Genomic DNA, 17,857 nt, shown 5'->3' on the forward strand with positions numbered 1-17,857 from the left:
TCATTAAAGCCTTACTGCAGAGTTTCTAAGCTTGTATTTGGGGCTAATTTTTGCATGTTTCATGATCTTTATGTTCTAGAGTTTTACATTTTTGATATTGAATTTATGAAGGTAGAGTAAGATGAATCTGATGATAAAATCCCTGAAGAATTTTCTCTTTGAAAAGACTATCATGCAAATTAAAGGACAACTCTAAAGCTCCTGTGAAGAGTTTTTCACTGATTATAAAACACCCTGAAATTAATTTTAATGCATCTGCATGACTCACAAAAGGACACCGGAATATCAATAATAATATCATTATTCAATGTAATTATTATGTATTTTAATTATCTTTTGGTATTTTGCTTTTAAATTTTTTTCTTGTTCTTCCAGCATTTTAACTTTTTTTTTTCAAATAGTTAATTTACTTTTTGAAAACATTTGTCTTATTTTGGAGCACTTAACCTCCTTTAAAAATATTTTTCATATTTTTGAGCATTCAACTTATTTTAAGAAGTATTTTCCTTATTTGTATTTAGTTTAGCTTTCTTTTTTAATATATTTCTCTTATTTTTTAATATTGAACATATTTGAATATTTGTCTCTTTATGGAACATTTAGCTTACTTTTTAAAAATATTTTTTCATATTTTTGTTTAGTTCAGCTTACTTTTGAAAACATTTGTCTTGTATTTGGAGCATTTAACTTGCTTTATACATTTTTTTTTTTTTTTAAGATAAAATGTTTTCTAATTTCTGGAGCATTTATCTGTCTCCTTCTTCTTCTTCTTCTTCTTCTTCTTCTTCTTTTTTCCCATTAACACATATTTTCTTTATTTCTGTTTTGTTACACCTACCTTTTAAACTTTTGTTTTAGTTTTGGAACATTTAACTGACTTTTAAAGTGTTTGACTGAATTTTGTTGCATTTACCTTACTTTAAAACTTAAAACTTTAACTTTTTATCCTATTTTTATGGCATTGATTTAACTTCTCTAAAATATTGGTCTTATTGTTGAGACATTTAGCTTACTTTTTAAAATGTTTTACTTTTTAAATTTTTTTTTTTTTTTTTTTTTTTTTTTTTTTTTTTTTTTTTTTAGCATTTTCTATTCTTATATTATTTTTATGGTATTTTAACCAGGAGATCCTCATTGAGATTCAGAGTCTCAAGAGTGTCCTGGCTAAGGCAGGCAGCAGCATAATTAACAGAGTTGCAGAGATAAAACATTAAACATGAAAACACCTGAGATAGACCTGTCCATTTTATCTGACTTCTTTGTGTAGTGTCAGCAGGCCAAATAAAACGCTTAAATGCACTGCCCAAGACAGCCATGACTCTCAGTATCTTATCAGCAGACAAATAGGACTCCACTTTTTTCACCAGGGGTGCAAAAATCAACACAAACTAAAAGTTTTTAGGCGAGAAGCTTCAAAGCTGAAAATAAAAATGCTTTAAAGGTTTTTGAATGAGAATGCTGGCTCTTTAAAGGCTAAAAGTAAGTCTGAATTTTCTGTTTAAATGGCGCAGTGATTCTAAAGGCTCTACACGGTCTGAACACATGAATACATGCTTCTGAAATAACCGACACATATGCTCAGGCTACACAAACACACACAGGTCCACACAGCCTGGGTGGACCTGGAAACATAAGCAAGTCTTTCATGAGATCAGCCTCTACCTGAGCAATAAAGAGCCATCTGTGCTGTGAATAAACTGATGATGGCAACACGCATACACACATAGACAAACACACTAACTCAGGGTGCAGAGACACAGAGACATGTTTGTTTCCATCATTTCCCACCTTGAGCGTCGTGGTACTGAGTGAATGTAAGGTCAGGTAATTTCTCTTTCTGTGCGTTTCACAGCAGCCAAGCCAAACCTGAGTCAGTCCAACTGCATCGAGGCCACGGTGCAAAACACAGAGGCACATCAGGACAACGCTCAATAGGTTTGATGGCTCATTGATTTCTAAGAGGCAGTGAGGTTTTCTTCAAACTAATCTCTACTGTTGTTTATTCTTCTTTTGAGACTTAACAGTGATAGAAAGCCTTAAAAGATTTACTTTAACTTTGAATCTTTGCTGTCATTTCTCAAAAGATGTAAAATTTAAAACATCAGAGGTTCCCTGGTTCTACTGAGGGTTCAGTTTTTGCAAAATTCTTATTATTTTTTTCTAAATGTATAAATTAAAGCCTTGTAGCTGTGCCAGTAACACTGGCTAGTCTTTTATTTAATAAATTTGATCCATATTCAGATACATCATCTACAACTCAGTAACACTTTGTACATTCATAGTACATCAGATTGATTTTTTTCAGCGTCTGACCCACTTTATAAATATCCAGTTTATTTTTTAAGGCATTTAACTAACCTTCTTTTAGAAACACTTATTTTAATGTCATTTAACTTACTTTTTATAAAGATATTTGTTTGATTTTGCAGTTTTTTTTATTCCTTTTTTAAACATATTTGAATAAATTCTGGAAAATTAAACATACTTTTGGATATTTGACTTATTTTCTTAGCATTATACTTGCAAAGAACATTAGACAATTAAAAATATATATATTTTAAGGCATTTTAATTATTATTTTTTAAATATCTGAAATCTTTTTGAAGCATTTTATCTAGTTTTTAGAACAACGGTCTTATTTTTGAAGTATTTTACTTTCCGTGAAAGCTTTTTGACATATTTTTGTAGCATTTTGCTTACTTTTCCATATGTATGACAAGTTTTTGTGAAGAATGATCATTCTTATTGATGTGTTTCACTTTGATTACTTTTTCATGTGTATGGTAGTTTTGTGGTATATAACTATTCTTGATGGTATGTAAAACCTGTTTTTGTGGCACTTCACTCAGTTTTTATATGTATGACAATTTTTTATGGCAAATTACTCATTGATATGTTTGACTTATTGTTTATGTGTATGACATATTTAGTGGCGAATTACTCTACTTATTGATATGTAAAACCTTATTTTTGTAGCACTTTGCTTACTTTTCCAATATACGACATATTTCTGTGCTAAATTATTACACTTATTCATATGTTTGGGGCAGAAACTTATTCATATGTGTGACATTTTTGTCACTGCGTTACTTTTTCAAACATCACATCTTCTTTGGTATTTTACTGACTTTTTGATTTGAAAAAACATAGTTATCTGTTTTTTGCATACTTCTTACATGACAGTTTGTGGCAATTTACTTTCTTTTTTGGAAAGTATTTATTTTTATGGAATAATCAACTTATACTCATGGCATAACCCCTTCTTTTTTAGATAGGTGCCTTTTATTCAGCAGACTATTTTTTTATGGCATTTTATTAATACTCTGGGTATTTAACTTATTTGTGAAGTACCAGTACGCCACATAATCAATTTTAAAACTTGCTTTAAGTAAAAACTTGATTTCAAATGATAGACAGATAAAGTTTGATTGGAAGTGTCATTATTATATCTTAGCAGACTAAATAGCTAAAATCACCCTGAGAAGATCAGCTGCTTGGCCTCAGCTTGTTAAATGTTGGCATACTGATCTTAGAAATCGGCTCACAGAAACAGTTTACAGCTTCACATATCTGCTAGCATTGCTGTTCACTTGTTTTAGAGCATAAGACATTTAGAAATCCAGGTATCAAACATAATATCTCTTTTCACTTTACTTTCTCACATAATGCAATATGGAATAAGTTTATGAGACTATGCTTTGAAATGAATTATATCTTTTTTAGGGAGTTTCCGTGCTCTGGTGATGATCTGTGAGTCATTTGGTCCATTTTTAAAGAAAGTTGGGATGCTCTGTGAAGATGCTGCCTAAGGATGTAACAGATGTATGCCATGAGGAAACAGACGCAAGTCTCCTGGGACAATGGCCTACTCATCTTTTAGTAGATGTCTCTAAATGTGACCGAAGTACAGCCATGACTTTACCAGCCTCAAGTGTTTGAGGACTATTATTACGAAGACAACCCACCATGTTTAAACGGTGGCTTACAGCGCTGCTGGCCCGAGTCGGCCTGATTGTGCTGGGCCTCTGCTGCTGTCTGTCCCTGTTCTACCTGCTGGCTTGTAAACCAAAGTCTCAGAGCAACCAGGAGCCTCTGCTGTGGACTGGAGGGACCACCAGCAAGGAGGGGTACCTGGCCTTGTTACAGGAGAGAGAGGACTCTCACAGACATTACATCAACAGCCTGACCAAGCAGATAGCCCAGCTGAAGGAGGCTCTTCAGGAGAGGACGCTGCAGCTACAGGAGTCCCTGGAAAAAGCTAAAACTAGAGGGATTCTGCCACAGGGACTGGAGAGTCTGCACAAGACCCCGACACAGACTGACCTCAAGGTAGGAAATCACGACACAACGATGCAGAAAGAGAAGAGTTCTAGTTAAGGTGATAGTGCTGTAGCTGCTGTTAAAGACTTTGCATTAGGCCAAATATGCAACATGTAATCTAACAGTTCAGTGATGTAACAACAATGTTAAGTGCAAGAAATGCACAAACTGCAGTATGCATAGTAGCCATAACTGTTACCTTCTTTGTTTTGCTGCTGTTCTTCAGAGTTTACACAAAACATGCTGTGGCTTCAAGGTTTTCCTTAATCTAAGAAACAATGATAATCGTAGGACTCTGAAATTCAGCGTTGACGTCATCAAAAATGTGCCCTGAACTCGTAATTCTGACTTGGAAAGTCAAAACAACTTCAGTGACCCAAGTTACAAACTCCTAGCAAATGGAACAGATTCAACTCAGATGTGACGTCATTCCCAGCTTTGACATCCAACTTCCAAGGTGAATGCAATGTAGCATAACTCAAAAAAAAAAAAAAAAAAAAAAACTTACTGGTGATTGATGCTAGTGATGTTGACTAAACTTAGCACTTCAATAAAGAGCTTGTTTTGCAGGGAGATGTTCTGATCTGTCTCACAAGACCAGCACTGACTTTAAGCTGAAAGTTGATGTTAGCTTGTTAGCTAACACTGAAACCATAGTAGTGTCAACATTATATTTGGATAACATTGATAGCAATATAATGTTATTATGTTTGCTAATAAGTGACATCATAGCTTCTTTACTTTTATAAGGCAACCCTTACTGTCAGTACTAAAAAGCTTTCTCTTACCTTTGGGCATATGTTAATCATTCTTTGTGATGGTAAATATTTTTTTTTAATATACCTATATAAGCCCCTGTAAAGGGAAATCAAGACATTGTGTCATACCACACTAGAGATGTTGGAATAAGGTTTCTGTAAACTTATGAAAACACTGAGACCTACGTGTGACTGAATTTTTGTTTTAGACCTTTATTCACCTCTTTCCTGTCTTGGTTTTATTTGAGCAGGGCAAATATATGAGCCCTTGACATCACCAGTCTTGATGAGGAATTACCCCGCCCCCTACAATGATATAAAATCTTTAATCAGTTAATTTCAGTAAAGTCTGTTGTTAGCCGATGTCACTGCCTTCATTGAAAGTTAACAGCCAGCTACATGCTGCGTTTATGGGTCATTCGAAGTATCATAACAGAGAAATTTGTACCAGAAAACAGTAAATTTAATTCCCAACTTCTGTCTCTCTGGCACAGAGCCAGGCAGCCTCCTCTAAACAGAAGCTTTTTTTTATTTGAGAGGATCCTGTTTTTCCTTAGTGGGTGTGGCTTCAGCTCATTCAACAGACACGCCCACTATATGCTAAAGTAAAATTTACTCCCTCATTTTTTCAATATTTTGAAACTGTGCAGATGGCCTAGCGGTCTATGGTGCTACCTGTGTACGCGGGTGGCCCGGTTTCGAATCCGGCCCGTGACCCTTTGCTGCATGTCTTTCCCCACTCTCTCTCCTGCTTCCAATTCTATCCACTGTCCTTCCCTATCGATTAAAGGCACAAAAAGCACAAAAATAAATCTTAAAAAAAAAAAGATTTTGAGGCTTCATTTTATAAATTTAGAGATGTTTTCATGACTGAAATGTGGCCTGGTGGTTCATAAAACAGTGGCCTTTCATAAAAAGACCTGAAATAAAGAGTTTTTAAAATCACATTACATGGACTTTAACCTTTGGTTTAGTTAGAGAAGAAAAATACTCTCAGATAACAATGTGGACATCTTGAGTTGCAGACACCTAGAGCAAAACTTAAAGCCATGATGAAGTAAACAAATTAAGGGCATTCACTGCCAAGCACTGAAAAGACTTGGACCAAGCGATAGTTTGACTAATCGGAAAAAGTTAAGCAATTTGTGCTTTTCCATTGCATCAAGCAGCTTTGTTCCACTTAGTTTGACTCAGCATGACAGCCTATCGCGGCAGCTCGGTTGCTTTTCAACCACAAGTTAGCTACCCGTGGGAGGGGGTGCCTAGAGCTGATGACATAGTGTTCTGAGTCCATGATGTTAAAAAGCTGCACTTCATTAAGACAAAGCATTGTTTGATTTCTATTTCAAAGTTTTTTCTTTTTTATTGGTAATCTGGCAGGTATTTCAAAGTTTGGTGTAGCAGTTATTACTTAAACACCTCTGCAAGGCTCCCCTTCCACCGAATGATGACGAATGAAAGCAAAGTGGGCGCTCTTTGGCCCTGCTCCAGAGCAGGACCATTCTAGGCACAGCTCGGCGTAACCTGACGACAAACTGGTGATGACTTGGTTTGGCTCAGTGGGCCAAGAGTCATGGTGACAAAAGCCCCAAATAAGTGGTATGAGAGGGGGCTCTCTAACCAGTGGGTCAGTGGACCAATCAGAATGTAATGGACCAATCAGTGTTAATAACTGTTCAATTAATTTTATGGTGCTGGTGGCTTAAGTTTAGTTTGACTGCATGAAAAGTGGATTGAAAGCATTTCCTTTAGATCCAGGCCTCCATCCAGAATCTCTTAGGTGGGACATAGTAATATGGTTCTTAGGTAACAAGATGATCCTGCTGGTGGAGCTCGCTGCCCCATGGGAGGAAGGTCTGGATGCTGCCCATAAGCAAAAGTACACAAACCTGGCATTGGTGTGCAGGGAGGCTGACTGGAAAGCCATCATATGCCCTGTGGAAGTGGGTTGTAGGGGTCTTGTTGACTCTGGGGATTGGGGAGTGTCACGTTTCTGCAAGTCGCATGACGTGAAGGACAGGGGTCACGGACAGGGAAAGTAACAAAAAGAAAATCTGCACCTTTATACAAAACAAAAATAAGGCCTTTGGGGTCTAAAAGATGGAGTGGAGTTATGCTTCTCCACAGCCACCCACTAATTTTGCCAAAAGTTGGCAAACTAAAGTAAAAAGGCCTCAAACAGAGGTAGAATCGCTTGGTGGGGAGAAAACACTAAGTGCAGAAATCTCCTTAGAGATCAACCCTCACAAAAACTCTAGAATTTACCCTCTTTCCCTCAAAATACATAACCACTCTCACACTCTCAAAAACACTCATCACACAAACCAAGAGAAACCAACTGAAGGTGTTGGCTCTTTGGTGTCACACACCAAACTGAGGGAAAGAACCTCCTTTTATAGACTACACAGGCTGATGAGCACCAGCTGAGTGCAATGAGGACAGGTGAGCTGAGTGAGAGGCTCGTTAGGAATGCTGGAGGTCACAGATTACCTCCATCTGTGACAGGGAGCATTGAAAGAACTGGCAGAAGGGGCAGAAAGAAGCAGCCTCTGGTTACTACATTACAATATTACAATGTTATTTAGTAGTCACTTTTGTCCAAAGTATCATACAGCTGAGACCTTGTCCACGCTAGATACTGATTGTGCCCAAACTCCTAATCTCTTGTGCCTAATTCAGCAACATAAACCACAGAGATATACAGCTGCCAGAGCAGGAAACAGGGATGAGAGAGTGGGGAATGACATGCAGTGAGATAGCCATGGGCCAAACTTGAACCTGCATGCATAGGGTGTGACCTAACCCCTGGACCATCTGAGCCCTGTCTGGCCCTGGTTGTGGCTGAGGAGGAAAGAGTGGCTCAATAACACCTGTCATCAGCAGGATGGAGCAAACATCAATGACTATTATGACCTGTCGAGGCCCCCAGAGGTGCTCAGGAAGGCAACCCCCCCATCATAGGCGCTCTGGGATCACACCTGTAAACATAAGCAACGTCTGAGGTGCGTCAGGCAGAAATGCCCTGTGGGAGGACCACCAAACCTTTATGAGGATGCTCATTTGACTGCATGAAAAGTGGTTTGAAAGCATTGCCTTTAAACCCAGGCCTCCACCAATAGGTTAAATACACACATTACATGTACATAAAGTAGTTGTATTCACTGTGACAAATTCTGAATTTTGCAGTGCATTTACTACAAATGCTAACATTGCAATAACAAAGAAATTGCTATTGATTGCTTGGCTTTTCTTTACTCATAGGAGATGCATTAACTTGTTATTCTAAGAGCTCTTCTCTGATTGGTTGGATAAAAATAGGCCCTATATTGTGACATAAAGTGCACCAAAATATAGATAAATAAAGCTGACTTAAGTTTTCTGTTTGACACATGGCGCCAAGATCTTTCTCCTGGAAAGAGCAATACTTTATTTAGGCATAGCAAGAAAAAAGTGTTTGCGGTATATTGATTAAACTCATTTTAAGTAGTAAATAAATGTTTGAGCTTTAATCAATACATAAAAGTATGACTGAACTTACTTCATTCAATGCAAAGATCTAATCAGCCAATTAGCAATCAGTGCATTCAAAATAACTAAAATCAAATGCATTGAATTGCTGCCATATGACTGGCAGATTAGATACTGTGCAGTTGAACAGATGTACCTAATAAAGTGATCAGTGAGTGTATGCTTTCTTTAACCATATTACTGCAGGGCACCCCTGGAAAAGTGAGCTTTCTCATTGAGTTCTTCCTGCTAAAAATAAAGGAGTGATAAATAAATAAAATGAACAGTATTTATAGAACTTGTGCCACAGCACAGTTATAGAAGCTCTAATAAATGTTGTATCATGTCTTTCAGGAGTTTTTCCGCTCCCAGCTGAACCAAGCAGAGGTGAACTTGGGTGTAAAGCTGCCGAGTGAATATGCAGTGATTCCTTTTGACACTTTCACTCTGCACAGGTGAGTGAGTATCAGGAGTAACATACTACTGATGTCGAGTCTTATCTCGTGTCTCTTCAATGAGAGTGTTTCTGTGTGTCACTTAGAGTGTACCAGCTGGAGACTGGGCTGACCAGGCACCCAGAGGAGAGGCCTGTGAGGAAAGATCGCAGGGATGAGCTCATCAGTACAGTAGAAACAGCTCTGCATGCACTTAATGGACCACAGCAGCATGCAGACAGCACCAGGAGGAAGCACACATACTCCCCTTCAGACTTTATAGAGGGTGAGAGAGGTTTTTATAATCAAACATTTATCATTTTCACAGTTTTGGCTGGATTTCCAAGGCTGGAAATCAATTACTATACATGTTGTTAAACCAGGAGAGACTAGCAGACCAGTCTGAGTGACAGCAAGGTCTGCCCCCCAGGGTGTTTGTGGTGGAGGTATTGGCTCATGATGTCATCTGAGGCTGAGGAGATTAAAAAGCTGATCAAGCTGCTAAGACGGGGGTGACCGGATGGTGACTGAAGGTGTCATCTGAGGCTGGTGGGATGAGGAGGCTGACCACACTGCAAAGACCGGGGCATCCAGCATCCCAGAGCCCCTTCTCTCCATGCAACCTGTCACTGGCCTCTAAAAAGCACTAAGACCCCTTTTATCTTACTACATAGTCTTTGAAGCCAAAACAGTATCCTCACCTTAAACAGATGATGAAGGCTACGTGCAAGCTTTACTTAATGACAATGTTGATACTTACCCTGGCCAAAAGCCTCAATTTGCTACCGCAAACCAAACAACTGTTGAAATATCTTATCTCTATTCAGCATCCCAGTAGAGCCACTGATTTGCAACATCAGCTAACATTAGCTGAAAGAAAAACAAGTTTGCTAATGTCAAACAAAGTGCAGCCATTCCAGACAATAGTAATATGACTGATATTGAGGGAAAGCTTGGTGCAAAAATAGGTATTTAATTCATGGGCTGTGTTTTGTTATTTGATTTCAACTTGCTTGCTAATATAGAGAAAATGCTAAAGCTAACAAAGCAAAGTTTGTCTTAATAGCAAGAGTGGAAATGACAGTCGGTTAGCTCACAAATCAACTTTTAACAAGGGCTGCAAGCACCGCTGAACAGGAATATAATTAATGTTGGCATTTAGGAACGTTCTAAAGAGTTGTGCAATCAAACAAGCACATTCTTAGGCTGCTTGGGACGTGTATGCTTGAGCAATAGTACACTTCCTGTCTAATGACGAGACACCAAAATCAGGCAGACAACCAGCCACATCATTTAAGTGCACATGAGTCCTGCACAAACTTTGAGATTGGTTGGATTCATTCAATAGAAGGAGTCAATCCAAGAAAGAGGCCTGAAGAAGCCCAAGCTCACCCTTTCTTAAACAAAAAAAAATCCAAATGATTGACTTCCTGTTGGTTTTATAAAAGAGGTCCAACAGGATTTTTTTGTTGGTCCTGGGATGTTACATAAACCTGCCAAATGACCCAATAGTAGATACATCATGCTGCGTGGGCTGAATTGTTAAATCATTCTAGGGGTGCCACTGAGTTATTTTGCTAAACCCATGAACCAAATGATCCTTCTAATTTTTTGCCTGGGCTAATTTCTACCAATAGTTGTGATGGTACAAGTGCTTTAAGCCCTTCGAAAAAAATCTACTTCCTGTTTAATTGCATGTAATGCATTATCACAGTAACTTTTGTTCCTGATCTGTGAGCTCTGCATGATAAGATGGAGGCAAAAAGGATTGAAAACAGATTTTGAGAGAGATTCTGGTTACCTGGTAGAATTTGTCCCTACTTTTTGAGAAAGAGACACATTCTGTACCTTTGTACCTCTGACTTAACCTTGCAAAGCAGATGGCTACGACTGTTTCCGTGTTTCTCACTGGCAAATCCATCTTGCAAAGCTCCTGTCTGAGCCGTATGGGCCTGGTTAGAAAGTGACAGGACCAATCAGCGACAAGGGGCAGTACTTTTGGGCGCAGCGGACTTGTGACGTAAGCAAGCAGCAACAAGAGTCTGGTGCCATATGGAAGAAGACATTAGTGGGGATGCAGCTAAAATGCCAGTTTTATCAGAACTTGACGACATTTCTTTGTTAAAAGAAGAAAAAAGAACAGCCACTCGTTTTCGTTTTCTTTTCATTTTTGTTTTCTTTTCAGAAATGACAAAACTCATGTACTGACATGTCTACAGTCACCGTGGTTCGTGGCGTTATGCTGCTCTTTATGGAGTTTAGTCCTCGGTAGGGGCATAGCTCGTTGGCGGCTACGTCACGTGTTTTGTTTGGCCCGTAAATATGTGACAGACAGAACGTTCATCCAATCACTCTCCAAGTTTTTTTCAAATGCTCTGCCCTTTCCCAAACACCCTGCATGAGTTGTTTCCCAGATGAATATGTGAAACACATCCATGTGGTGTGCCAGGTTAACGATGTACAACTAAGATAAAAATACTACTTTCAGTTTACGTGCAAAATTTGAAATTTTGCGGGCTCACCACTGCCACACCCTTTCAGTGCTGTACACAAGCCAAAAACCTTTTCACCATTGGCTTGTGTTTAATTCAGGGAGTGCCATTGCTATTTGGTTTCACTACTCTTTTACTTGAAGTGTAACACTGATTTGGTACCACTTGGAAACTCATATTAATGTTTACCCATATCTGTAACCAAGTCCGTGCCAAGAAGCTTTTTGTGAACCTTTTAATCTTTCAATCTAATTTTTGGCAAGTCACATGAAAAATGGAAATAACTAAGTGTTGCCAGATTATTTTCACTGTTCACTTTCATTGTCCCAGGGCTGACTCGTACTGAGCGAGACAGAGGAAGTGTTTACGAGCTGATGTTTAAAGGTGATGGCCCACGGGACTTCACACAGCTTGTGCTCTTCAGACCGTTTGGACCTGTGGTGAAGGTTAAGAGCCAGAGTGTGGACACGAGCCGCATGCTCATCAACATCATCGTTCCTCTTTCCAAGAGGTTGGACGCATTCAAGCAGTTCATACATAATTTCAGGTATGTTTTCAGGTATTTTCAACAATTAAAAAGCTAACTAGAAAGAGAAATTAAGGTTCATTTACATAGAACAACCTCAGTTTGCCAAAGTGCTTTACAGACTTAAAGCATTTTAAGAAAATTAACAATAAAAGCCCAAAAAATAACCCAATAGAAACACAATAAATCGGAGAATTATAATCTATTCAAGTGATAAACTCAATTTGGATTGAAAGCCTGTGAAAATAGGTGAGTCTTTGACGCGACTGGTATGATGTGGTCTAAACATCTCCTTGCATCAAAAGCCATGCAGTTACATTTTGAACCAACAGTAAACAACAGAGAGACGATTGATCCACTCTGACATACAAAGAATTACAGTAATCTAGCGAGAGGAAACAAACATGTGGATTATCCTCTCAAAGTCTTTTCAAGGAAGGTACAGTACGGCTTTACCCTTCCCAACAGTCCCAGCTGACAAAAGCTGGTCCTGACCACCACGCTTATCTGTTTTTCAAACTTAAAGGAACCGTCAAAAATGACACAAAGGTTTTTAACACAAAGGCTGAAGGGCAAGGGCAAAAAGGCCAAGAAAACAATCAACACTGTGCAGGAGTTTGGATTTTCTAAACATTAGGATTTCTGTTTACATATAATTTAGATGCATCCAGGATTTTATATATTTTAGACAGTTTTGTAAGACAACTGTTTGCTTAGCTCTATAGACAGATGGACTTGTAGTTATCAGCAAACAATAAGAAGATATGATGTGCTATTTGGAAATTGACTCCAAGGGAAGCATGCACAGAATATCCCACATAATAGTGGGTCCATGTAAGGACAGGACATTTGTATGAATGATGTAAGAGCATGCTAAAGACACTTCACAGTTTGGAGCTAAATTATTCCTCCATTTACAAGTAATTAGAGAACACAAAATTATACATAATGAAGGTGATAGAGAAATAACAGTGAAGTTAAATGATTAGTTTAGGGGTTTCATGAAACTAAAAGCTGTGAAATTTGTGAGAAAATGTAAAAGACAAATGATTTTGTCTGATGTCAATATATTAAGCATGAAGCAAGCTATTGAAACCACAGCCTTTAAGAACACAGAGCAGAGGCATGGGGCTATTGACAATCATATTCACATTACACGATCTTTGCTTTTCCATACTAGTGATAGCTGAGGCCAAAGGCATTATGTTTTTGGGTTAATTGTCCATCCATCCAGGTTGTTCTTGTGAATGTATTATCTCAATAACCTTTTTGAGGGATCTACTTTAAACTTTGCACAAATGTGCACTCTGACACAAGGATGATATGATTAGTCTTTTGAGGTCAAAGGTTGAGGCCATTAGCCCTAATATTCATCCCTTGCTTTTGAACTCGATATCTTGAGAATGCTTTCAGGATTTTCTTCTTAAACTATGTGCATACATCCTCTTTTGCTCATTGATTAACTGATTAGATTTTGGGGGTTAAAGGTCAAGTTTATTTGGCTTAATGTGTATGTAATCAATCAGCCCTTCTACTCCTTTCTTTTTGACCCAATACTGTACTTTCATGGTCTGACAACTGTATACCACGCAGTGGCATATGACCACCAGTGGCATTTTCTCTCTCTCTTTTCTTTATGATATATTTTGGGGCTTTTTATGCCTTTATTTACAGAGGAGGACTGGATAGAATCAGGACCAGGGATGAGAGAGTGGGGGAGAGACATGGGTCACAGGCCCACATACATGGGGCACAAAGTAAACACTAGACCATCTGAGCACCACTCTCTCTATCTCTTTTTTAAACAATAATTGTGTTTTGAGATTTTTTTGTTAAAAAAAAATCAAGGAATACGAGCTGTATTGCACTTTTGGGACAGCCCCCAGCTGTGCCCATGTTAACAGGTAAACTGGAAAAACTTTAATTCATTGCACTCTCCACTACATGATCCTCTTTTTAGCTTCTCAAAAATTTGAGAGGTCTTACTAAACAGTATCTTTTAGGATAGGATGTAGAATAAATCAATGCTTTGACACTGACCTGTTGAAGTCAACAGCAGCAAAAAAGGCAGATATTAATATCAAACAAAATTCCCCCAGATTGCTGTCCTTGTTTTTGTCTTTCATGTGATAGCTGAGATGAGGGCATTATGTTTTTTTTTAAGGTTGTCTGTCCTGACATCCTTTCATCCAGGCCATTCAACATTTCAAGATCTCTTTGATGGTTGAAGAAATTCGATTCTGACAGTCGAGGTCACCATGAGCGAAACTTTTGAGCACAATGTTACAAGAATGCACTGAGGGATTTTTGTTAAATTTGGCAGAAACGTACACTTGGACTTAAGGGTGAACTGATAATATTTTGGAGGTCAGGGGTCGCTGCAACCTTGCATAATGTATGGTCAAAGTGACCTTGTGCTGTATTGTAGCTTGACCCATTACTATACTTTCACTGCTCGCAGAAATGGCTGGGCCGCTGAAAAGCCCAGTGAACAGGCCCTTCACTGATGTATTTTACTAATATAAATGCATGTATGTTGGTTCAGTTGATATAGCTTCTTGTCTAACATTTAAAACCTTTTAGGAGCAAACATGTTTGTTGTTATTTGAAGCTTCCTTAATGTTTCCCTAGTTTCTTTCCCATTGCACAGACATGAACATTAATTGCCAAATGGTTAGTTGAACTATCCTGTTGCAAACACTCAAAAAGGCTTGTACTGTTTTCAGAAAAGAAAAACAAGCTTCATTTCATGGGAGAAACCACCCGTAACAAGACAAGACTGTCTGTCAATCACATACCTCAATATAACCACCAGAAGGCTGTTCTAGTTGTTTTTTTTTTTGTCTTGACTGACACAGTGTTACTTGCTTGATGCCTGTGTTTGTGTTTTTGTTCAGGGAGGTGTGCATCCAGCAGGACGGCAGGGTTCATCTCACTGTGGTCTACTTTGGTAGAGATCAGATAGATCAGGTGAAAGCCGTGCTGGACCAGACCTCCAGGTAATGTTACATTACAATCACAAGTAGTGTAAGTTTTCCATGTCCAACGTAATCAGATTATTGAGTTCATATATGTGATTCAATTTTACAACATGGCTAAGATGATAACACTGAAAAAATAAACACTAAGAGAGTTGTTATGCTTTTTTGTAGACTGTATATCAGATGTTTTTTTTTTATGTTTTTTGTCATTTTCTGGAGATTTTTCTGTGCTGCACTGCAGAGTTACTGGATTAAAAATAACTGTTACTAAGAGAGAATCAAATTCACAGCTCTAAGCTGATAACAAACTCTGGGACCTGCAGAGAGCAACAACCATCCCCCTCTATCTTGTTTAGTCTGGGGGCACCCAGGAGAAAAACATGATTCTATAAATTATGTTTGTTGTATAATGCTGCAAGTTTGAAAATGTCTGATGAATCTTTATATGGACATTAAGTTTGTTTTTGAGTTTTTATAATGCACATAAAATACCTGTAAAATGACAGGTTTTCCCATGACGGCCCATCATCTTCATCTTCCTCTCCTCAGAGAGACCAGGTTCAGGGGTTTCACTTTGATCCAGCTGAATGAGGAGTTTTCACGAGGGCGCGGCTTAGACATTGGTGCCAGGGCTTGGAGGCGAAGCCAGAACGTTCTGCTCTTCTTCTGTGATGTTGACATCCACTTCACCGTGGACTTTTTGACTTCCTGCCGTCTCAGTGCAGAGCCTGGTGAGAGGAAGAGCCACCTCAGGCTGTATGACACATTTACACTGGAGCATTTTCAACATTACACAACAGAGAAGTGGTGAAATCCTGCCCAAGTCAATATCACAATCTGGTCTTAACAATTTGAATGACAACTTCTGTTATTCATCCAATATCATCTTTACATTCAGTCAAAGGCTGTCAGATAGTTTTTATGGCTGGTTTATTCACAGGGGTGAGAATTATGTTGGGTCAGCCAAATCCATACAGTTTTCTCTGAGATCTAGAAAGCTTTAAATGACAGATTTCAACATTTGTAGGTTTGACACACAAACTTGTACATGATGCTTACACTTTTACTGATTATTTTGCACAATCTATTCCAACATGATGTAACAGAAGTAAATTAAGTTTGACACAGGCAAATCCTGCTGCTGTATGTCTTTAATCATCGAATGAATGTGCCTGGGAATTTGAGCATGGTCTGTGTTTTTCTGTAGGTAAGAGAGTGTACTATCCGGTCCTGTTCAGCCAGTATAATCCATCCATTATCTACAGTAATCAAACACTCCTGCCTTCAGTTCAACAACAAGTGGTAGGTTAATAGGAAAGATTCACAGCTACATTTAAGTCATTCCAAATATGTGACTCATTCCTGGCTTCTTTTGTCTCAGGTGATCAGGAAGGACTCTGGATTCTGGAGAGATTTTGGATTTGGTATGACGTGTCAGTACAGGTCGGACTTCATGAACATAGGTAACAGAGGAACATGATTTCACATTCCCGCTAGGTATTTAAAGACATCCCTGTTTACTTGTTACTTTCAGATATATCTTCTATTTTTCTATAAATAACCCTTGTGATTATTTACATAATCATAAATTTAATGTAAAATTGCAGTAGTTTTTAATGGATATCTCTTTGTCTATCTGTGAATGACAGAGGTATCAGGTGATAAGGTTTATACAGGTGCAAGTTAAAATTCCACATATTCTAGATTAATCTCATACAAAATGAAACATTTAAGACTTTTTTGTTTTAATCTTGATGATACAACTTACAGCTCACAAAAATCTAAAATCCACTATCTCAAAATATAAGAATATTATGGAAATATCCAATTTGCAAAGGTTTCCTGAGCCTTCCATCTCTCACTTCGGTTCAGTACATCCGACTGCAATCATGGGAAAGAGTGCTGACTTGACAAATGTCCTGAAGACAGTCACTGACACCCTTCACAAAGAGAGGAAGCCACAGAAGGTTTATTGAGATGCACCTGTGTATGTTGGTGTGCTGATTTTATTTTTTTTTAATGTTGTTTCCTCATTTTTTCTGCATACACACTATACATGTTTGTTTTTTCAATATAAACTGTCTAAAAATAACTTCAAAATCAACACTTGACACAGAAATGTTTACATGCCTCTTCAATCCAGCTACCGCCATCTCTTTTCACTTGTTCAAGATAAAGAAAATGCACTGAAGTTCATTTCAGTTCAGTTAAATACTATCAAATAATCCATGAAACCAGTCCATGAATAACTCAGAGTTACTGCACTTAAGTCATAATTCCAAACTAAATTCCAACAAACTAAAATTACAGTTCTGTTTACACTGTAGGAGTGAAAAAGCTCTTTTACTCTCAGATATTGTTTGATTCAAACTTAAATTAATCTCTGTTTCATTATTTTATTAAAAAAATGTCAAATTAGGGATCTAAACTACTTTTAGAAATACAATCCTAATGCAGCTATTTATCTTCCTTAAGAATTATTCTCAGAGAGCTGTCCAACCTTTCATTTCTTTCTGACAGGTGGTTTTGACCGTAACATCAAAGGTTGGGGGTTGGAGGACGTTCACCTTTACAGGAAGTACCTTCATAGTAAGCTGATGGTGATCCGCGCTCCATCTCGAGGTCTTTTCCACCTGTGGCATGAGAAACACTGTGCAGATGAGCTCCCCCCTGACAAGTATAAGATGTGCATGCAGACCAAAGCCATGAGTGAGGCCTCGCACGGCCAGCTGGGGGAGCTGTTCTTCAGACGAGAGCTGGAGCAACATTTGAACTCTCAGAGGCAGATGAACAGAGGGACACAATGAAGAAAAGACAGTCTAGTTATTTTGATGTTATA

The 17,857-nt window shown here is 38.2% G+C and overlaps 1 protein-coding gene across 1 annotated transcript; it reads left to right on the forward strand.

Moving 5' to 3' along the window:
- Nucleotides 1-3,966: 3,966 nt before the first annotated feature.
- On the forward strand, nt 3,967-17,622 carry LOC121510272 (chondroitin sulfate N-acetylgalactosaminyltransferase 1-like). The gene is made up of 8 exons (XM_041788243.1): nt 3,967-4,329; nt 8,940-9,040; nt 9,127-9,305; nt 11,842-12,058; nt 14,935-15,036; nt 15,568-15,749; nt 16,400-16,481; nt 17,539-17,622. Exons 1-8 carry the CDS (start codon nt 3,967-3,969, stop codon nt 17,546-17,548), a joined length of 1,236 nt encoding a protein of 411 aa, XP_041644177.1. The 3' UTR covers nt 17,549-17,622.
- The last annotated feature ends 235 nt before the right edge of the window (nt 17,623-17,857 follow it).

This window comes from Cheilinus undulatus, linkage group 5 (genome assembly GCF_018320785.1).
Source record: "Cheilinus undulatus linkage group 5, ASM1832078v1, whole genome shotgun sequence".
Taxonomy (NCBI): domain Eukaryota; kingdom Metazoa; phylum Chordata; class Actinopteri; order Labriformes; family Labridae; genus Cheilinus; species Cheilinus undulatus.